The 21,387-nt window shown below is 34.2% G+C and overlaps 7 protein-coding genes across 12 annotated transcripts in view; 3 read left to right on the plus strand and 4 right to left on the minus strand.

Moving 5' to 3' along the window:
• The window catches only part of S6KL (S6 Kinase Like), a 56,457-nt gene extending 55,716 nt beyond the window's left edge, over positions 1 to 741 (plus strand). For both annotated transcript variants that reach the window (XM_014232121.3, XM_014232122.3), the window contains exons 8-9: positions 175 to 507; positions 571 to 741. In XM_014232121.3, the coding sequence (XP_014087596.3) occupies positions 175 to 507; positions 571 to 672 (435 nt within the window). In that variant the 3' untranslated portion in view covers positions 673 to 741. The remainder of the gene's footprint in view (positions 1 to 174; positions 508 to 570) is intronic.
• A 3,154-nt stretch (positions 742 to 3,895) lies between these two features.
• On the plus strand, positions 3,896 to 5,678 carry Der-2 (Derlin 2). Its single transcript, XM_014232096.3, has 5 exons — positions 3,896 to 4,465; positions 4,525 to 4,670; positions 4,739 to 4,949; positions 5,115 to 5,278; positions 5,341 to 5,678. The coding sequence occupies exons 1-5, from the start codon at positions 4,373 to 4,375 to the stop codon at positions 5,495 to 5,497; spliced, it is 771 nt and encodes a 256-aa protein (XP_014087571.1). The 5' UTR covers positions 3,896 to 4,372; the 3' UTR covers positions 5,498 to 5,678.
• Positions 5,341 to 11,027, minus strand: LOC106615821 (protein phosphatase PTC7 homolog). The gene is made up of 5 exons (XM_014232177.3): positions 10,287 to 11,027; positions 9,209 to 9,388; positions 8,078 to 8,394; positions 7,697 to 7,835; positions 5,341 to 7,575 (listed from the first exon to the last, which is right to left on the minus strand). Exons 1-5 carry the CDS (start codon positions 10,525 to 10,527, stop codon positions 7,526 to 7,528), a joined length of 927 nt encoding a protein of 308 aa, XP_014087652.1. The 5' UTR covers positions 10,528 to 11,027; the 3' UTR covers positions 5,341 to 7,525.
• A 337-nt stretch (positions 11,028 to 11,364) lies between these two features.
• Positions 11,365 to 13,715, plus strand: Taf5 (TATA-box binding protein associated factor 5). Its single transcript, XM_014232157.3, has one exon. It carries the CDS (start codon positions 11,529 to 11,531, stop codon positions 13,581 to 13,583), a length of 2,055 nt encoding a protein of 684 aa, XP_014087632.2. The 5' UTR covers positions 11,365 to 11,528; the 3' UTR covers positions 13,584 to 13,715.
• LOC106615807 (ell-associated factor Eaf) lies at positions 13,624 to 14,967 on the minus strand. 3 transcript variants are annotated; one of them, XM_070110237.1, is made up of 4 exons: positions 14,945 to 14,967; positions 14,422 to 14,667; positions 14,188 to 14,363; positions 13,624 to 14,114 (listed from the first exon to the last, which is right to left on the minus strand). In XM_070110237.1, exons 2-4 carry the CDS (start codon positions 14,662 to 14,664, stop codon positions 13,718 to 13,720), a joined length of 816 nt encoding a protein of 271 aa, XP_069966338.1. In that variant the 5' UTR covers positions 14,665 to 14,667; positions 14,945 to 14,967; the 3' UTR covers positions 13,624 to 13,717. The 3 variants fall into 3 exon arrangements, with proteins under 3 accessions (XP_069966338.1, XP_069966337.1, XP_036221438.1); XM_070110236.1 differs by having other exon boundaries at positions 14,834 to 14,953; XM_036365545.2 differs by lacking the exon at positions 14,945 to 14,967 and adding an exon at positions 14,830 to 14,938.
• Positions 14,968 to 15,341: 374 nt separating this feature from the next.
• Positions 15,342 to 18,437, minus strand: piwi (P-element induced wimpy testis). The gene has a single exon (XM_014232160.3). It carries the CDS (start codon positions 18,314 to 18,316, stop codon positions 15,674 to 15,676), a length of 2,643 nt encoding a protein of 880 aa, XP_014087635.2. The 5' UTR covers positions 18,317 to 18,437; the 3' UTR covers positions 15,342 to 15,673.
• Positions 18,438 to 19,974: 1,537 nt separating this feature from the next.
• On the minus strand, positions 19,975 to 21,343 carry St4 (Sulfotransferase 4). Of its 3 annotated transcripts, XM_036365539.2 has the most exons (6): positions 21,212 to 21,343; positions 20,924 to 21,158; positions 20,802 to 20,840; positions 20,636 to 20,744; positions 20,444 to 20,570; positions 19,975 to 20,366 (listed from the first exon to the last, which is right to left on the minus strand). In XM_036365539.2, exons 1-6 carry the CDS (start codon positions 21,309 to 21,311, stop codon positions 19,993 to 19,995), a joined length of 984 nt encoding a protein of 327 aa, XP_036221432.2. In that variant the 5' UTR covers positions 21,312 to 21,343; the 3' UTR covers positions 19,975 to 19,992. The 3 variants fall into 3 exon arrangements, with proteins under 3 accessions (XP_036221432.2, XP_036221434.2, XP_014087615.2); XM_036365541.2 differs by having other exon boundaries at positions 20,636 to 20,840; positions 20,924 to 21,056; positions 21,212 to 21,341; XM_014232140.3 differs by having other exon boundaries at positions 20,636 to 20,840; positions 21,212 to 21,341.
• Between the last annotated feature and the right edge of the window lie 44 nt (positions 21,344 to 21,387).

A 21,387-nucleotide genomic window follows, 5' to 3' on the forward strand; every position in this document is an offset into this window, starting at 1 on the left:
CCACTTTGTTAGTTAAAAATCCAGGTTCGTTTCGTTAAGTGGATTCGACTATGTTGGTAACGGATTTTATTATTTCTTTACTTACCTTACTTTCATAATTTTTTACCTACATATACATTGCACCCTTACACTTAATAACGATAATTTTTTTTAAATTTTTTCTTATGTTTATAGAGCCCCGATATTCGAACATTCTTGGAAATTGCCTTGCCTGCAGCCTATTCAAAAAGGGATAGTGTGGATCGTGTCACACTACCAACAACATCAATTTCGAAGGAGGATGTTATTATTACAACCCCAAAAACCCTTGTGAATGAGCGGAAATCACAAACAATTGCTACACAAAACTTTCTGCCACCCGAAATTGAAGAACTTCCACACGAAGCTAAGGATATACTAAAGAGACTGTTAGAAGTCGAGCCAAAACAACGTTTGCGTTCAGTTTTGTCACTACAAAAAATTGCACTTTACAAGAATTTTAAAATTGATCCCGAATATTTGCTCAATGTAAGATAATTAATACATAATTAACTGGAAATAACGAATCAATATCATAACTTTTTCTTTCAGCTCCGTCCAATTGATATGATAAGTCCTGATGATATTGCTGCCTTCACACAAGACCCAGAAGACGACAACTCTTGGGCAGAAAAACAATTTTACAAATTCTAACTATCATGCCAATTAAAGTACAATTTCTAGGTTTAGTTGAAATTTAAACGAACACATGAGTCGGTTTGAGGAGATCTAAATGTATTTACGCTTTTATTTTTCCAATATGTGTCATATACTTTAAATATATTCCAAATAACCATAAAAAAGTAGTTATTAATTGAGAAATCTCCAAAGATTTACATAACCAGAGAATGTTAATAAATAGAGAAAGCGCAAATGTTTGCTGGCTATAATGTAAACTATTAAAATTTAAAATGTAAATTTGCAAAAAGGAACTATCCTATACAAGCAGCACCACAAATAATACCTAAATGTATTGCTTTAATGTATTGAGTTGTCAACTAAGTAATTGCGGTTTTTTTTTTTAAATCAAAGACAATTTTTTCATGGAGCTAAATAACTTTATTTTATAATGTATTGCCCAGTTTGATCAATGACCTTTTGTCATCTTTCAGGCAGCATCCTAATCCCACGTTCATAAAACTTCTGGTGTTTATTAGCAAAAAACTGGATCATCAAGGGGTTTTGTAAAGATCGAAACAAATGTAATCCGATGGTGCAAGGTCAGGTCTATATGTTGGATGTGGCAAAACATCCCAACCAAGCTTCAATAATTTTTGCCGAGTGACCAAAGATGTGTGTGGCCTTGCATTGTCATGATGGAATACAACACCTTTTCGATTTATCAATTCGGGCCGCTTTTCTTCAACTGCATTGTTTAATTTCGTTAGTTGTTCAATGTAGACAACAGAATTGATCGTTCGGTTGGGTGGTAAGAGTTCAAAGTAGACAATTCCTTTATAATTCCACCAAACTGATGACAAAACCTTCTTTTGATGAATACCAGCTTTTGATGTTGTTTGAACTGGTTCACCTGGCCTGCTCCACGATCATTTCCGCTCGATATTGTTGTAAACAACCCATTTTTCATCGCCAGTTATCATTCGTTTTAAAAATGGATAATTTTTATTGACACTGCCGTTCTTTTATGGCTTCATCGCCATAAACAGCACATAACTTTTTATGAGTTTGCGATGCGTTATTCCCTTTGCGAAAATAAAAAAGCAAAATATGACGAAAATGTTTCTTTTGATCTTCCATTTTTTAACGAACGCCAAACGAAAACTAGGCAACCGATCCAAAACCAACCAAACTTTTTTTTACTGATTGACAGCTGAATTGCCAACTATAAAATAATAAAATGTGTTTTACATTTGAACTACGCCACCAAACCTAAAAATTCAACTGAAGCCATCTCTGTGTGAAATCCGCAATAACTTAGTTGCCAACCCAATATGAACATTATCATTTTTTACTTGTTTCAAATAATTCATTCATAAATACATTTTTTATGTAAATATGTATACAAGTATATGTATGTAAATATGTCCCTCAATATGCGTTTTGTAAAAAAATCAAACATTCACGCGTATGCTACAAAACGAAGTGCGATCGTTTATAACATATTCATATGGAATTCCTACCGCAAATGCGCGAAAATGAAGTTTAAATAAAAATTAATGCAAGTTTGAATGTCTTCAATAAAATTGAAGAATCAGCACAATTTGTATCACTGAAAATCCTACCATCCACCTCGCATTTGTTGTTGCCCACAAGCTGCTTCCTCACAACATTTGTTAAAAATCAGAAATTGAAGAATATGTCTGATGTTTCCTTCAGAAAGGAGAATTGACAGCATGGTCTATTAGCGACTTGAAATATTTTTTAAATTTACTTCATATAACTCATTATATATGACATTATATTATAAAATTGCCATTTATATGAAATTCCTTATTTCATATGGTGCTTATGAATCGCCGTTACTTCCATTGCGAGCGACCATAATCAGAGGCGTTTCACCGGAGGGTTTTATCATATTATATTATTATATTGCTTAATTTGTATAGAAAAATACTGATATCTTAGCGCTAAGTTACGCAATATTATAATATTTACGTAAAAATATAAATACTCATAAAGTCATACTTGTTTGAACGTTTTTAAAATAAATTCGATTAATAAAAATATATCTGAAATAATTATGTGGCAGTGCGCCCCTGACCCTCCTTGTCTGCGATCGTTCAACTTGCTTCGTTCTAGCTGTTCTTGCAAAAAGCAAAAAGTGAAGTCTTTGGTTGTGTGGAGCAAGAAGAAGCAAGCATCAGCGTGCGTGTGTTTAAGAATGTATGCGTGATTATCACTTTTGTATAAATACGCATAAATAAGGGAAAATTTAATAAACCTAAACATATGAACATATTTTCCTGAAATATTCTAATTATTTCAGTGAGTAAAATATGCTATTTAAGTAACTGACTTGCGATCAGCTAAAATGTCAAATAAAATTAAATATTAGATTTATGAGTTTCAGGATCCGAACGTAAGCGTTTGTATTCGGAATGGCTTAACTCCTTCACGCTTACGACCTGAGCCACCGCAAAAGTGGAATCGCGAATAATTACTTATTTTGTTGTTAATTCTGCGGTTTTAACCACTCACTAATCCTCTTATATAATTTGAAGGTTTATTTAAAATTACAAAAGTCATGATATTTTGGTAATATGCAAATGTAAATCAGCAAGCGCACAATTCATTCAAGAACATTCTTTGTCTATTTGTGTATATTTATAGCATTTCAAAAGAGTCGAAGTTGTATTTTTCGATGTTCCCTCTTGTGAAAAGCTCAATTTAGTACTTTTTACATTTGCGCCTTCTCTATTTATTAACATTCTATGCTAGCGACGAAGGAAAAGATAAAAATCATAAATTGAACAAATTTCTGATGTTCCCTCTAGAAGGGAAAAGTTGTAACCCCGTAAATATGAGTATTAAAATATTTTAGAATAAAAGTGACAATATAGTATATTTGTCGGTTTACAATTCAAGAAACTTTTTAAAGAAAATATTCAATATTCCTCTGATTTATGTATACAGTAAACCCCGATTAAGTATCACTCCTCCAATTCCTCTTATCTGCCTGTGTCTTGCTGCATCTCACGTTTTTTTCTTAATATTTTAGGGAAAGCGGTATTTTTTTTAAATACATAGAAATTATATGATATACGTTCTCTGATATGACTTGAAAAAATCCTCACAAATGTCTCAAAAACAATCAACTGTTCGAATGTCAGCAGATAACGTATATATACGATATACGTTCTCTGATGTCAGCTGCAAAGTAAAAAACATCATTAAAAAAATATACAAAATACACTGCAAAAGCAAATGTCAACGTAAGTTTTTTTTCGTTGTGCTGCCGACGATGTTTTAATTTTGCTTGTTCTGTTTGCAAATGAGCTACATTAGGTGTGATAGTGGTTATAATTGAAAATATTACCCAAAAATACACGTCACAAAACAGATTAGACTGATAGTCAGCAGGAAGCGAATGTTTGCGATTTCCTGGCGTTGGCGGAGGCGTTGCCTTAATTTGGTGCAAATTTAGTTTGGAATAGAAGTGTAGCCGCTGGAGTTGCTTAGCGCCAATAAGCCAAGCTTTGACTTTTGCAACGAAAGCAATCGCTATAAAATAATAGTACGAAAATCAAAAACGCCATAAGAATATTACATCAATTAAAGTAACCAGCGAGGGATTACTAACAACTGCAACTGGTGTCATTTACATTTACTATTTCTTAGCATTATTATAAGTTGAACGATTTTTGCGGAGTAATTGGCAAAAGCTGAAGTCAATATGGCATTCCAATCATTGGTTAGATTCTATATGGAGATACCGACAGTGACTCGCATATATACAACAGCATGTGTACTGACGACTCTAGCAGTGGTAAATTTGTGATAATATATATATTTTGGTGATTCCATATAACAAACGTCAATTTTTAGCACTTGGACCTGGTGTCTCCGCTGCAACTATATTTCAATCCCACGCTCATACTTTGGAAACTACAAGTTTGGCGACTTGCCACAACATTCCTATTTTTCGGTTCAGTGGGCATAAGTTTCTTTTTTAATATGGTTTTCACATATCGGTATGTTTGTAAATTTAACGATTCCATTTTACTTATTGCATGTAAATACCTTTTCTCTCACCTTCAAGTTATTGCCGGATGCTGGAAGAGAGCTTCTTTCGCGATCGCACAGCGGATTTCGTCATGATGTTTCTCTTCGGTGGTGGATTAATGATATTCTTTGGTCTCTTCGTGAACCTACTGTTTCTCGGTCAAGCCTTCACATTAATGTTGGTTTATGTGTGGTCCCGCCGAAATCCTTTTGTGCGTATGAGTTTCTTTGGCGTACTAAACTTTCAAGTAAGTAAATTCAACCAAATAAATAAAAGAAAAACTATAAATACAACGTAATTAGCAACACTAATGCCTGTGCGAGAAAAATTTATTTATATATATTTATCGATAACTTTATTTGATTTGATAACATTTGATAAAGAAGGTTTAATATAATTTTTTCACTTTCAGGCGCCTTACTTGCCATGGGTCCTAATGTGTTGTACAATGATACTAGGAAACACTATTTGGGTTGATGTAGTTGGAATGGGCGTGGGTCATATTTATTATTTCCTGGAGGATGTGTTTCCATTTCAAGCGAACGGTTACAGAATCCTTAAAACGCCACATTTTCTGTACGTTAATCGCTATTTAGTATAAAAAAAATCTTTCATATATAACAACATTGAATTTATAGGAAAGTGCTGTTTAACGAGCATATTGAGAACAACATTCCTCCATGGGTAGGCGACCGACCGGGCGGTTACCATTGGGGTGCCGATGAAGCAGAAAACGTGGGTGCACAGGTAGCGGACGCTGGCGCAGGTGATGGCAACGATGTTAACCAACGATAAAAATAAACTAGTTTGTTTTTGTACTTCTACCATCCAATGTACTGAGACAATTGCACACATATTTCATAAAAAAATTAAAACAAATGGGTATAGGAGAAATGTCTTAGCACATATATACATTAAATAAAAGTAATTAAATAGTGAAAAGGCAATAAATAAACCAAATGTTTAAAAATATAAATCCAACTTGTCAATACCATTCAACTTGTTTATGTCGCTTTAGTTTTAGTTTTTTTTTTTTTTTGAAGAGATCGGATTATTAAAAAAGTTTGTTTAGATTTTATACCGTTTTATTTATTTATTAAGGATTTTTTCCAAATTAAAATGCTGTTTATAAAAACGTATTTATGCACACACACATTTATGAAATATAAAAATAAAAGCCCTAGTTGTATTTAGTGTGTAGTTTATTGATCCCAGAGAATGATAATTTATCAGGATGTATGTATTTAATTTTCGAAAATGATGTCGCAAGAATTTAGGAGAGTACGAAACTGTCTATGTAAAATTAAATATTTTCATATTATTATTATTTTGTTTTACCTATAAATAATAAAAGTTTAAATGCTTACCTACAAAATACAAAACACTAAACTTTAATTTCGTCTAAATGTTTATATCTTTATTGCGTTTATGGTTTCATTTAATTCAGAAATATCTATTTTCATAGGTGTATTATCCAGTATTAAATAAAGTTTGATTCCTTCAATATGAGTTATTATATAAATATTTTGATATATGGTTTTGTTAGCTTGACGCACACGTGGTCGCAGAGAGCAGAGCACATGTGGATTATGGTATTCCAAAATTTGGGTTTGGTTTTTGTATGCCAAATTTACCTACCGGTTTTCAAAACTGCATAGACTTTATTATATTAGATAGATCTTTCGAATTATATCAAGCCTTGTTTAGTTTGAAGGTTATGTAATTTTCGAACTTCCGATATTTTAATATATACGCACTGATCAATTCGAATTAAGCAAACACTATATATTATTATTATTTCAAGAGTTTTGTGTTTTATTTCCTTTTAATTTTCAGTCCAAATTTTTTTTTTATTTAACTACAATTTCGAATTTAGTAAACATTATATTTTTTCATTCCATTATGCATTCGCTTCAGTAACATCCTACAACTACACAATATTTTATCAGCATTAGCTCGGTTACTACTTCGGTTATTTCGTTCAATTGTATATTATCGTATGTAATTATATTATATGTATAAACGTATTGAGAATGATACATTTTGAAAATATTTGGTCCGTTCACTGAATCTAATATATCGTTTCGAATTTCTATTTACGATTAATTAAGTATAGTTTATTTGTTCTGTGGGTATTCATTGTTTGTTGACGAAAAGCACGTCACGTCTCATTATTGGGTACAAACTATATGCCTAACGACGTAACGGACCTACATATACAACAAATAAACATAATGTATATTGAATAAATATTTGCACAAAAGTGTTGGTAAATTTCGTTTATCTTTCTCATGAAATTTTCAAATTAACGAGATGTTTTAGATCGCGCTCATTTAAGATTTATCATAGCTAAACCGTACAATAACATTGTAATGTAGTTCTAGTTAAAACTGTTTACACTTAATAGCGAAATAAGATCTAACGAATTAATAAAACTATAAAAAGAAAACTCGCACACGAATATTCACAAATGAACTAAACTAAAAATAGATAACTTATCATTAGGCTATACGAATAGAGGTAAAAGTAATAGTAATAATCATTTAGCATCGCAGATGTTCATGTTTTTGTTGTTATTGTAATAGGAAGTGGATCACATACGTGCAAATGTGTCACAATATAGTTCCTGACACTGACACTGGCACTGACCAAACATGCGACTGCCTGCCAGATCTCTTACTCCACGACACGTGACTGTGAGATCTGTCGACAGCAAAAGCACAGCACAAACGCAGGACCGCTGCACAGCGCCAACACTTGAGAGGCGCAAAAAAACGAGAAGGTTTACACGTTTAACAAATTAAATCTAAAATTAACTTAATTTCACATTGCTACAGTTGCAAGTACCACAGTTATATCGTCAGGTTTGCCACCTAAAAGAAAATTAAAAAAAATATTATACGTTATTATATTTATAGTATGTACTGCATTAAAACAGAGCACGGTGCATAAAAACTTTGTAAATAATATGTATGCATATACACATATACACACCTGTTGCATTAATATTATTTCGACGGGCATTAATTGCAAAAGGCGACATAAATTCGCTGTCGAAAGATAATGAGCGCGCCATCAACGCTAATGAGTTGGCGGTCATCTGCAGTTTCACGGGATCGGTTACGCCTTCACACTGAAAAATAAAATAATAGTTCAGCAAAATTAATAATAAAAATTATGTAGAGTATAATGCAGCTTATGACTTGAATGAAATCAGCAAAGCGGTAAACGTTTATACTTGAAAGAGTTTATCACAGAATATACCATATGACTGATTAAAAGCCAGCAAACTTTTTTCATTCAAATAAGAAATTGCATTGCTTTACAGATATTTTAACTAATGAATGTGCATAATAGCAAAGCATTTTAACTAACCTCTTTGAGTACATCGAGCAGCAAACGCTCAGGGACATTGTCAAAGACACCATCGGTAGCCACAAGTATGACATCGCCTTCCTTTACCGAAAAACTAAGCGTATCCGCCGAATCGGGACTATCGCTCAGCACGTTGTGACCATGTCCCGGTGGCGGTAAAGACAATTGAAATGGTGTATTAAAATAATGTTGCTGCTCTTCGGATTTGTGAATGATTTCGCCTTGACGCACAACCATAAAACCGCTATCACCGATATTCGCAGTATAAACGGTACTATTCTCACGGTTCAACACAAGTACACACGCGGTGCTGCTGCCTATTATATAAAAAAATAAATTATAATAATTGATAATTGGTACGTATTGTAAAACTAAAAAAAGAAAGTGTTGAAAGTATTAGAAATGGAAGGAGTAAAATAAATAAAATATTTTACAGTCATCCCACATATTTACTTATTTACTAATAAATAGCCGCTTGGCATTATGCCGTGACACACATATGGTATACTTCTTCTGAATATATACATGTACATATTCATTCCACATTTTGAATGTCTAATTTTTTTTAATATTTTTATTTTAACGATTATAGGTTTGTATGTTTTGTACAAATACCTATACATTCATATTTCAAATGAATACACATGGTACACGTCCAATAATGCATTTTATTATAACAAATCAGAACAAAGTGGTCAAAATAATAATACGAAATACATTTATAATCTATTTTTAATCTACTCATTCTTGTGTTATGTTTTGTTTTCACTTAAATGCTGAATGGTCGAAGGAAAAACGAAATTGCATGTGATTCTGACGTTTTGGTCGTAAACAAATGTCGCAACAACAATGTTAAAAGCTAGCAAATTTGGCAATTTGAAATTACATGTATACATAACCACATAAGTTTATGGATAAGTTGAATTGGAATTAGAAAATTAACATTGAAAAAATTGTGATATGGAAGAGTATTATTATTATAATGCTGTAACTAATTATTACTGTATTTAATTGCTACAAATTCCGATTAGAAAAGTGGTAACTTCAATTGGGAAAGGAATGATATGACATTCAATTATAAATTATAACTTTACGGTTTCCGTAAAAGTTTTATGAAATTACACCACTTACCTAAAATGGGCTTCTTTTGTTCTAGCAATTCACAATAACTATAAGCTAAGAGATTAACAGGTCGTTGAGGATTAAAATTAACACAATGGACTAGACGTTCACAAGTCTTCATCAGAAAAGAACTAAATTCACCGGGATCGATTCCATAGTTGCGCCAACCACCAACGCCATCAGCAACACCTGCAATTTATATTTATGATTTCAATAACGCATAAATAAAAATGCACATATGTATATTTAAATTAATAATAATTGTAATAAACTTATTTAAAATGTAAAAACTATGGCGTTTCACTGTATTAGATTATTTTTAAAAAATGTAGGTGTTTTCGATTAAAATTTGATCTGGCGACCTCATTAAAACATTATAATCAATACTCTTATCGAGTCAACAGCTCAATGATGTGACGCAAATGCAAATTGTACATATGGTATAAATGTATTTGTTGTGTGTAATCCTACTTACGGATCAAGGAAAATCTTTATTAAATTTTGGCAATTCTATTAAGGCATTGCACCAGTAGAGAAGTAAATTTTAATAAAAGTTTACTGCGCAATATTTCTTGTAATATATCAGAAAGCACCTCCAATTGAAACAAAATTATTGGTGAAATTTATGGCAAACAAAGCTGTTATTTTAAAACGAAATAATCAGAATCGCAAAAACAAGTAGAGCACGAGGTTTTGTAGCATTATTTCTGTGCGAATCAACACATACACATGTCAGTTTATGACGTAGTCACAAGTTAGGTCTGAGCTCAGTTTAATTGGAGGCAGACAGATAACAGACAGAAAACATTTGTTTGAATGTCGGTGTTTTATTTACTCAACATAACAGGTACAAAGTACACTATTGTTGTCGGAATTTAATACCCATATTTCAAAAAAAAAAAAGGAGGAAAAAATGTCTAACCCTTTTTTCCAAGATATAAAATTAAATCAAAATAAATCATAAAGCTTTATTAATGAGCAATAGTATATTATATGGAAGTATAGTTTATTACGACTAAATATATTTAATTTTATAATCTGTAAATAAAACATTTATGTAATCAAAATATGTAAACACTAATCTCACCGAGAACATCTGCATTAGTGGTCGACGTCTTAAACCAAGAATCCTCGCCGTACTTGCCAGGCTTATATTTGGAGGTGAGGAAGTCTTTGGGAAAGCCACACACTACAGAAACAAAGTGCGGGCGTTGTTTCGAAGCACTGTTAACATTTGCTGTTGCATTGCTGGCCGTCTCCAGCAACGTAGAAAATCCACTTCGCAACGCTCGCGAAATGACACGGGTCGTCCAACTTAATGAATGCATCAAAAATTTCTGCTACCTTTTTGTTGATCGTAAGAAATGAGTTGAAAACTATATACCAACTCAATTTTCACGACGAATTTCAATCCAATTTTTTTTCGAATTTGCTTTGATACTATGTATGTATGTATATGTATAGATTAAACTTAAGTTTTTTACAATATTGTCAATATATATAAAACACAAGGGATCGACGGCATGTACAGAGCCTGCATAATCATTTCGTTGAATATTACAATGTTAATTGTGTGGAGGATACGAAAAAAGAACCAAACTCTTCTCAAGTTCACGTTACCGTTTATGTAATATCTTCATAAAATCGTCATTAACTATACATATCTAATAAGCACATAACAATTAATAATACTTCAATATTTCATTGCATATAAATTGATTTCACTTCAAATCGTCCCGATACACAAGGATACAATTGAAAAAGGATTTTATTTTAATTACGCGTGATATAAAATCGACAAATTCGACAAATTCGACAACTTTACCCAAAAAAATCCACCCAAAACGAATTAAAATAGACTGGAAAGTATAACAGGGTTGCACGCGGTTATATCAAAACATGTGACACATCTGGAAGCATATGTAACACTATTGTAATAGAATATTGATATAAAAATGGATAAATAGGAAGCATTTCGTTCTAAAAAAGTCAAAAAACGAATAAAAAAGGAGCTAAAGGATTTTTCTTAATAAAATATTTCTTTATCATAACATATCTAATATAGAATAAAGAAAATTTATAATTATCTTGTATAATATTTTTTGTTGGCATCCCAGGTGAAATTCGTCGGTAAGTAGGTTCAATGACAACACCAACGTACAAGTCAAAGCAGTGATATGAAAGCTGTCAGACGCTATCAAAGTATTTAGTGGAGTTCACTCTGTGTCAAGAGTAGAAAATTTACATTAATTCCGCCAAAAATAACAAGAAAATAGTTATTATTATCCAAGTGTGAATATTATTTACAATTATAACAGACTGCAAAAATATGAGCAGCAATAGTGGCAACATTACGAATGGTGGTGTTGCCCCACCTCAGGAGAAACGTGATTTACTTGCTCTTCTAAAGTTAATAAAGAAATACAATCTCAAGCAAACTGAGGAGCTCCTATGCCGCGAAGCTAATATCACAAACAAGGAGCTTGAGGAGGTGAATGATATTGAAATAAATACATTATTAACATCAGCTCTAGGTGAGGGACAAGATCACCAAAATGGGTTGGCGGTTGGAGGCACCGGTAGTTCGGGCAATGACCCGGAAATATATGAAGCGGCATATGCTGATCTCCGCAACTTTGTTGAAGAGTCCCTAGATATATATAAACACGAGCTATCCATGGTATTGTATCCTATAGTCGTTCAAATATACTTTAAACTGATTATTGGCGGATTCTCGGAGCCAGCTAGAAAATTTGTCGAAAAATATGGACCGGACTTGGATCATTATTATCGGGATGATTTACAAAATCTGCTCATGATTACAAAACGATCTGATTTAGAAAACAATGATTTTGTTTCCGCTATGGAACAAGACAAATTCGTTATTCGCATGTCGCGCGATTCTCACTCCTTGTTTAAACGACATATACAAGATCGTAAACAAGAGGTGATAGCAGATATAGTTGCCAAATATTTGCATTTTGACACGTATGAGGGAACTGCCCGGAGTAAAGCTCAATGCGACGTAAGCTCTGGTTCTCTGATAGGTGAGGCAAAGCGGCAGGATAATAAAATTCGCGTTTACTATGGTCTTTTAAAAGAAGTCGATTATCAAACGCTAACTACTCCTGCACCTGCACTGGTGGAGGAGGAAGACGATAATGATCCAGATGCCCCAGATAAGCCAAAAAAGAAAAAACCTAAGAAAGATCCGCTGTTTTCAAAAAAGTCAAAATCAGACCCTAATGCACCTGCCAGTGATCGTATACCTCTTCCCGAAATGAAAGACGCTGATAAAATGGAAAAGGTAAAAGCTTTAAGAGAATCTTCTAAACGCGTACCATTGAATAAGGAATCTCTACCGTCAGTATGTTTCTATACAATACTGAATTCACACAATACCGTTACTTGCGCTGAAATTTCGGAAGACTCTACGATGATGGCAGTTGGTTTTACCGATTCCAGCATTAAAGTATGGTCACTTACTCCAGCAAAATTGCGAGAAATGAAAAGTGCTGAATTACTTAAAGATATCGACAAAGATGCCGAGGATATTAACACTCGCATGATGGATGATCGTACAGGAGAATCTTCACGAACGTTCTATGGACACAGTGGTCCCGTCTACCGTTGTGCTTTTGCTCCAGAAAAAAATCTTTTGCTTTCCTGTTCCGAAGATACAACCATACGATTATGGTCGTTTCACACGTGGACATGTATAGTAGTATACAAAGGTCATCTGTTTCCAGTATGGGATGTTCGCTTCTCTCCACATGGTTATTATTTTGCTTCATGTTCATATGATAAAACCGCACGCCTTTGGACGACGGACTCAAATCAACCACTACGTATATTTTGTGGTCATTTGTCTGACGTTGATTGTGTACAATTTCATCCGAATTCTAATTACATTGCCAGCGGGTCGAGCGACCGAACCGTGAGATTATGGGATGTGTTAAACGGACAACTGGTGCGTCAAATGTGCGGACATAAGGGACCCATATATTCCTTGGCATTCTCGACATGCGGTAGATATTTAGCATCTGGCTCCTCGGATCACACAGTACTTGTATGGGATCTATCACATGGGCAACTTGTTGCGTCATTGTTGCGACATACAGGATCTATACATACAATGTCATTCAGCCGAGATGGAAACATTCTTGCTGTCGGCGGGTTAGATTGCGTACTGACCCTGTGGGATTTCTCAAAATTAACTGAGGAGTATTTATCACAGAGCGGCGGATCCTCACACAATCCTGATCTTAACGACAGCGAAACATATTTACTGCGATCTTATCCCACAAAATCCACACCCTTTCTGGCATTACATTTTACTCGTCGCAATTTGCTATTAGCAGTAGGAATGTTCAAGTCAACCTAAAAGCAGCAGCAAAATGCTATTTTAGTTTAAATAAAAATAGTTTAAGGTATTTAAAGCATTATGTAATTGTAATTAATATCTTAAGTATTCTTTTAAACGTTAATAAAGTGTAAAGAATTTTTTGACAAAAAATTCTAGTTTGTGTATTCCATTTGTACGCATTCTTCGGCCGCAACATGAGTAGGAGAAGAACCATCCATCATATGGTCATTAGATTCACTATCTAGTGAGGGTTCATTGCTGAACATTTCTGTGGGCACAGTGGCTGGTGCACGATCTTGTACTAGCTCTATGACATGTTGTCGAGACTGTAAGTGTCGTTCCACTTCTGCCGCGGACATTTGCATTTGCTGTGTTTGTTCCAAATCAGTGTTTGGATGGTGTTGGTTAACAACGTCAACCGATTGCGGTTTAGGTGTTTGAGAATTTTCACTCGGTTGAACTTGTGGCACTTTCTTTTTGCGTCCGCGGGTGGAACCAGTACTAACACCACCGCCGGGATTAGTTACTGTGTTTTGTTCAAGTTTACGCCTTAGAATACAATAATTCGTTAGACATACATATCTATGGTATATGCTATTAATTTTTTTTATTTTAATCTTACTTTTTTGCTTCCTTGGTAGCTTCGTCTTCCGACGATTCAGTCTCGTCACTTTCCGAGGACGTGTTTTCGGGTTTCTCATACTGTAATAAACGATCTAACAAAAATGCTCGATCACGGGACACTTTCAAAAGGCGCCGTTGATTAGAACGCAGAGCATCTTGAAAAAATTCATTTTCCTGCAGAATGTAGATTTTTAAAATTTGTACTTTTATATGCTTGTGTAGTTATACTAACATAAATTAGAAACTTAAGCTTGCGTTTAAGATACCGGTACTGCGACTTATAATCCACGGCATTGGGTGCACCGGAACTATTTCCTCCGCCATTACCACTACCAATACCTATACCTGACTGTGTTTGCTGTTGCTCTTGACTGTCATCATCTGAACCAGAATCATCGTCCACATTGGGATCGGTTTCGTCGGTTTGAGCAGCTTGCTGATTCGCCATAGAGCGGCAGTACCAACCCGAAAGCATATCCTTTAGAAACGATTAGTCAGATTATTTGATATGTGAAATTAAAAAACAAAAAATTCGCTTCTATATGTACATAACCTTAACAATCACTTGTTTCACATTACAGATCAACGAATACGCAAATTTATCATATTTTGTTAAAAATTAATAAGCTCATTTTTTTACTTGCCAAAGAACTGTCCGAACTGTTGGATTTTAAATATAGAAATAAATATAAAAATGATAGACACAAAATTAAAACACAAAACTATACAGATGGAATGTTTTTGTTGATACTTGCATTTGACTACCTTATCGACAATCTACGCCTTATCTCCTGTTTGCACTCAACAAAGCAGCGCGTGGGCAATATGTTGTTTGGTTAAAAACTAGTTACCAGTTGACAACTCAGGGATATGAAACTAAAAATAATTATTAACTAAATTTTAAAATGGAATACTTGGAGTAAGATTCATTCAACTTTTTAACTTACCTCTTTTAATTTAATAAAATATAAACCCGGTTTTATTAGCGAACCGGATAATTTTTTAAGTAGTAATTCCAATATCTTCTAGGCTTGGCTCCCAAATAGAAACACTTTATTATACAAGGTACATAACGAATTTTATTAGCGAACTAGATCTTTTTTTAGTCGTAATTTTAATATGATTTTAGTTTTCGCTTCCAAATAAAAACACTTTATTATAGCAAATGGTATTTTTATTTCATTTACATTTAAAGGTAACAAAAAAAGCAATTAGAATGTATTAAGTTTGTATAAAATCAATTCAATGTTAATATATACTTCGTTTATTCATTTGGATTGACATACATATATCCCTTAAATCTTCGATTCGATATACATATAGCGATATTTGCATTTACATTCTACATGGAATTATGTATCTAGTAAAAAAAAATACAAAAAAAAAGCTCTTCATTGGATTCTTTCAAAAGAACGTCTACTAATATTTAAAAGAAAGAAAAAATTCAAATTAAAGCCGAAACTTATTCGTCAGTAACTAATCTCTTACAAATAGTATAATTTTTTCTCAAGCGCATTCTGAGGAGGCTGGTAAAGGCTAGTAGCCACTAAAGTTGCAAGTTTCTTGGCATATTGGCATACAGCTGGAACACGCGTGGTTCCTGACCAATTGTAATACAAATGTGTCATTTTATATGTCAAAAGTTGCATTTGATCTGGTGTAAGTCGTATATTGCTGTAAACAATATTATAGCTTGTAGGAGACACTGTACCTTGGCGTACTGATTGCGATACCAGGAAGAAGTCATATCGTTCCGGTAATGTTACTACATCGTCAACTATAGTACCTGGTGTGGGATTTTGACCACGATTCATAAAAAATCGTGTGTTAATTGATTTTGATACAACAACATAGGCAAACATTGGAGGTTTTTCTGAACCAACGCGCTTATACTCCTGTTCGAGCTTCTCTACAACATCTTTAACTTCATGCTCATAAACTTGTCGCAGTGAACCTTCTCCCACGCCATCTCTATAGAATAGAATCCGTGTTGGCAATTTATTTTCATGTTCTCTGCGGTACTGTCGCAATGCTTTAGTCATCATTGGCCAGAGGCTGTTTGCCAAAACATCGTGCGAACTGCATTCTGCAACCGTGCTGTAAAAAGTAGCATTTGTTTTCATATCCATTGATGCTACTAAGGCTCCGAAAGCTTTTGAGCGATCTCGTGTACTTTTAGCTACATCGTAGCCAATTGTCATTAAACCAGATAGTGGAAGGTCTATCATCCATGGTGTATAGCCCAACTTACAATTGATTTGTATGGCGACTTTTGTGGCTATGCTCATTAGACCACGCTGATTACCGGCCGATTTTTGGGTTATTACTTGAGTTGGAATCGCACGCTCCAAGCATCCTTTCTTTTTAATTGAGGCATAACGCTCAGCATTATTATTTGGTACCAAACATAGGATGAGTTGCGGATCTTGACGACTGCAGTCCTCCATTGCTTGAATATAAGAATGATTCCTGTCGTCGTATAACATAACTTCTCGTGGCCTACTGATTCTCATCTGCATACCACTTGCCGCTCGTATTAAAGATTCAACGAAATTCCTTAATTCTCTGGAGTTTCGGTTTGTAGCTATAACAGACCAACGTTCTAGTCCTCGAGATGGAGTGGTAAATAAACCATTTTCTCGAAAATAACGTGTCCAATCGGCTTGAACTCCGGCCGATTCTTTTCTGTGTTCACTAAATACAATGCGTTGCGGTTCCAGCACGCGTCCATTTAGTTCAACCAAATGACGATCTAAGGCCATATTCCAATCGTTTAATACTTGAACACTAGCTTCTGTCTGTTGTAGTCTTTGATTAAATATTCGCAAGCGTTCTATACGTCGATCAGGATTCATACGCGTATGATCGGCCATAGCTCTCATAAGTTGAAAATTGTTGCGCATAGTATCCGTTAGACCAGTAGGTCTGCATAATTCGGGAATCAATATTATTATATCACTGCTTCCTCCCCTCAATGCTCTATCTTTTGCCTTTGAAATGAGTAGCGGTTGCTTTTGATCACGAATACGAATATGATATTTTTGGTAATAATAGTCAATGAATGATACTTCATTCTCTTTACATTTAAATGTTTTTGTTGGATTTTTGCTGAAATCAACATCGTTAATCCGATAAGTTTTATTATTATAATCAGTGAGAACTGTAAGTCCCAAAACGTTACGACGAAATTCTTCTTCGTAATCTCTAGCGGTTTCTGTACACCTTTTTAAAATGTCATAAACAGTTTCCGTTCGCATTACTTTATGAGCGATTTCCGCGCAAAGTAATATGTCTCTCTCATGTTGGCGAATTGATGTTTGATAACCTGGCCAGAGTTGCAAACGATATTCTCGCAAATCAATTTTTGCTAGCGCATCATAAAAATTTCTGCCGACTAACTGCAACTTGAGACCCTCCATGGAACGACGCAAAATTAAATTCAAAATCTGCAAAGACTGCCACTCTGTCATGGAAATGACCCCAACATATTTGATAACAATAGTGTAGCTGTCACCAAACTTGGATACAGCTCGAATTACAGTTCTTTCTTCTGACAATTTACAAGATGTAAATAACTTTGTACCATCATACAAATATCCGCCTAAAGTTTCACGATGTTCTGAAAGCATTCCACCACGAACACGCCGTAATTCAATATGCGGTGAAAAATCAACGTGATATTGAAATATGCGCCATGTTGGTTTTGTCAACAAACGATAGTAATTAGCTTGTAATGTAATTGGTGTACCTACTTTACCCATTTTTGTTTGGATATCAGAAGGACGCGTATGGACAATTTCATAACGCTCCCGTTTTGACGCGTTATCACCGATATCTGTACTGTCTCCTCCACCGCTTCTTGCGGCAGACGATGTTGATGGCTGTTCATGTTGTTCCTTGCGTGAATTTTCATTACGAGATGAAGTCGAACTTCTATCTGGTGAAATTGGTTCTTTTTTATATACTTTGGATGGACGGGGTTCATCCGATGCTTCGCGTTCTCTGCGCCTTCGATGAGAATCGCCTCCTCCAACGCTGCTGGGTAAAGTTTCTTGAGGTGAACGTGACCTAGAGCCCTGTTGTTCTCGCGATGGACGTCGGCGACCACGACTCTGATCCTCAGACATATTTGATGTCACTAACACACAAAAAGTGCTATTTATTTAAATTATTAAACTGTAATGACGCGAAGCCAAACTTTTGTTAACACAATTTTATGTGGATTTTGTGTATTGTATGTGAATAGAAGATTAATCTTGCGGTCCGCAAGCTATAATACAAACGAGTAGTAAAACTTGAGTTGCCATATTACATTATAAACTTTAAAATACAAAATTAGCATATTTTTTATATTAGAAGTAGATAATATACGTTCTCTGCAGCGAACATTTGTAATATTTAAGTCGGGGATTTTACCTCCCAAGCAAGAAAAACAAATAACACTTGTATAAGCCTACACTGATGATATACAATGAGTCGATCGTTGTGCGTTAATTTAAAATATATTATTTTTGAGTTAAAGTTTCAAAAGGAGTTCGGAGATCTGAAAATATCCGTAAGTCGTATTCAAATAAACGAAAAAATGTATTTAACCCAAAAACTGCGGAACGTGATGAAAGTGTTCGGAGTACATCGTCTAAAAAACAAACAAAATACTGAAAACGATGTACCCTAAAGTTGCACCACTGAATCTCGAATAATTAATTTTATTACGGTATTCACTGTCATTTCTGCCAGAGATAAAATTTCTACTCTTGTGAAATGTAAGAAATGTGATGGAAACATTGAATTTTTAACAGCTAGTACACGTGGGCTTGGATTTAAAATTCTAGTTTCATGTAATAACTGTGACAATGAATAGATTCCTTCCTGCTCTTTTATTGGGCACTCTCTTGAAATAAATAGACGCTTTATTTTTGTGATAAGAATACTAGGGATAGGAAGCTAGGCATACAATATTATTGAAATTTCGATCAGGCCCAGGATTATCTATTTATAAAACTAATTTTTTCTATCCGATTGATTTTAGATGAATCTCCAAGGACTTATGATTGTCACCGCAAAGACCTTTTTTTGGAACTGGGTCAACACAGGCAGCTATAACTTTGGAAATTAATATATTTTTTTTGGATTAATATAATTTTTTTGTGACTTCAAATCAAAACATTGTATTATAATGCCATATTACTATTTTTGTAAAATAACATGATTTAATAGCAAAAAAAAAATTATTGAAAATTCTCATTTTTTCGGGCCTCTGACTACTCCTGACCCCTTCTTAAATAGTGCAAAAATAACTTTAATTCAATATTAACCTTTGGTTCAATTCTTTTTATTCACACAATAACAAGAGATCTTGAAACTTCTTCTATTCGTATATACTCATTTTAACCCCAAATGCGGTTGATGCTGTTCTAAATCCCAGCCGGTTGTGTTTGTTGTATCGGAAATTAGCTTTTTTGGCAAAACTTATTACAAAATATAAAGTTCTGTAAATATTTAATAGTTCTTCATAAGTATACCCTAAACAGGACATGATAAATTTGGCTCGAAGTTTGTAACACCTCAAAGGGAATGTCGGATACCCTATAAAATATACACATAGTTATATAAATGATCAGCATTATGAGTTGAGTCGATTTTTCAAATATCAATCTGAAATTTTGCACACACTCTTTTCTCTCAACTGTTCATTTGTCGGAACCGCCGATATCGAACTACTATAGCATATACTTAGATGCTATTCAAACTGAGCGAACTAAATCAAGAAAAAGATCTTCTATACTCTTATAACGGATGTATATTAATTTTTGTCATATGTATTTTCATGAATCCACTGGTCTACACAATTCTTCAGTGCAGTGTCATTCATAAGCTCTTCTCGTTTTCCATTGCCACCTTTTCTAACGAAACCAGCTTCACCCTTAAGCAAAAGTCCAACATCCGCCATTTCACTTCCATTTACTGATGGATTCTCCCGGAAATTTTTAATATCCAAATGTTGTGTTAAGTTTTTCAAACCCTCCGCACTGATTGTGCAATTTAAAAATGCTGCCAGTTTCAATACGACACCTCTCAAATTGGAAACCATATCTTCATAGTTGAGGATGAGTATATTTGGCAAATGACGATGTTCAAACGCTTCACTTATGTGACTGTAGTATGGTAGCCAAGGGTCTAAGATTTAAAATGTATATATTATAAGTACATACTTACATGAAATAGAAGAATTTTAACCAAATTAAAAATCTTACTCAATCCCCGTGAAAAGTAATCCCAATATCGGTGGAAATCACCAGTGTAGCCTTGGGTTCGGTACAACCGATTCAAATGGTAATAGGAAACAGCCACATCTTTGGGATTACGCAATACGTATATTACCTGTGTATAATTGTTATATAATTAAATATAACCGAAATAAGTTTAATTGCTTAATTTTTGAATACCTTGCACTTATTCTGCATAACACTTGGTGGCAGCAAAGAAAATGGAAAATGTGTTTTTATAAAACGTCTCTTATTACATGGCCATTCGTCTAGAGTCTTGTATCCTGATCTGGAAAAATGTTCAATGAATTCCAGCTTTTTATTGTCCCCAAAATGTTTAGCTAACAACTCAGCCTTGACTTCAGGATGAACGAATAATGAAAACCTATGCAAATATGTAAGAGCTTAAGCGATATATGTACATATATACGTTAGTATTATGTGTGTATAACGGCGTTAAATAATTACTCAAAAAATGGAAAACGTTCTGTGAGGGATTCCTGTTTGGCTGCATCAAAATCTAAATCATGTGCCAGTAGCCAAACTAACTCCTGAGTCCATGTGGTTCCAGACCGTGGAACTGTTGCTACCCAAATATCATCTGGACGTGCACAAAAATTATAAAAATTGTCTGCTTCAAACTTGTATTTATGAGGAAAGAAATATTTTTCAGGACCCACTTGCACAAATCCTGTGCGCTCACCTAACAAAACACAAATATTACTTAAAATCTGGAAGTTAACGACAAGCATGTACCTTTGAAATACTGTAGCAGCTCAGTGTTTATCTTGTAATCAACGTCAACGATTTCATACGGAAAAGTGTACATATTTTTCGATTGTCTTAACCGATTCATCGCTAGTGGTAAACTAAAAACTATTTAAAATAATTTGGTTGAAGGTACTTTAGTTTGGGACGATGGTGGAGAAAGT

Source organism: Bactrocera oleae, chromosome 5, assembly GCF_042242935.1.
Source record: "Bactrocera oleae isolate idBacOlea1 chromosome 5, idBacOlea1, whole genome shotgun sequence".
In the NCBI taxonomy this organism is placed as follows: domain Eukaryota; kingdom Metazoa; phylum Arthropoda; class Insecta; order Diptera; family Tephritidae; genus Bactrocera; species Bactrocera oleae.

Bases quoted from the DNA above. Each gene is read 5' to 3' on its own strand.
- Der-2 (XM_014232096.3), top strand. From the start codon at position 4,373: ATGGCATTCCAATCATTGGTTAGATTCTATATGGAGATACCGACAGTG. The intron at 4,466-4,524 runs GTAAATTTGTGA...GTCAATTTTTAG, and splicing joins TACTGACGACTCTAGCAGTG to CACTTGGACCTGGTGTCTCC. The intron at 5,279-5,340 runs GTACGTTAATCG...TTGAATTTATAG, and splicing joins CTTAAAACGCCACATTTTCT to GAAAGTGCTGTTTAACGAGC.
- LOC106615821 (XM_014232177.3), bottom strand. From the start codon at position 10,527: ATGCATTCATTAAGTTGGACGACCCGTGTCATTTCGCGAGCGTTGCGA. The intron at 7,836-8,077 runs GTTAGTTAAAAT...TTTATTTTTCAG, and splicing joins TGCTCGATGTACTCAAAGAG to TGTGAAGGCGTAACCGATCC. The intron at 7,576-7,696 runs GTGTGTATATGT...ATTTTCTTTTAG, and splicing joins AAATAATATTAATGCAACAG to GTGGCAAACCTGACGATATA.
- Taf5 (XM_014232157.3), top strand. From the start codon at position 11,529: ATGAGCAGCAATAGTGGCAACATTACGAATGGTGGTGTTGCCCCACCT.
- LOC106615807 (XM_070110237.1), bottom strand. From the start codon at position 14,664: ATGCTTTCGGGTTGGTACTGCCGCTCTATGGCGAATCAGCAAGCTGCT. The intron at 14,364-14,421 runs GTTAGTATAACT...TACATTCTGCAG, and splicing joins AGCTTAAGTTTCTAATTTAT to GAAAATGAATTTTTTCAAGA. The intron at 14,115-14,187 runs GTAAGATTAAAA...TTGTATTCTAAG, and splicing joins GCTACCAAGGAAGCAAAAAA to GCGTAAACTTGAACAAAACA.
- piwi (XM_014232160.3), bottom strand. From the start codon at position 18,316: ATGTCTGAGGATCAGAGTCGTGGTCGCCGACGTCCATCGCGAGAACAA.
- St4 (XM_014232140.3), bottom strand. From the start codon at position 21,311: ATGAATCGGTTAAGACAATCGAAAAATATGTACACTTTTCCGTATGAA. The intron at 21,159-21,211 runs GTACATGCTTGT...GTGTTTTGTTAG, and splicing joins GCTGCTACAGTATTTCAAAG to GTGAGCGCACAGGATTTGTG. The intron at 20,571-20,635 runs GTATTCAAAAAT...AATTATACACAG, and splicing joins TTATGCAGAATAAGTGCAAG to GTAATATACGTATTGCGTAA.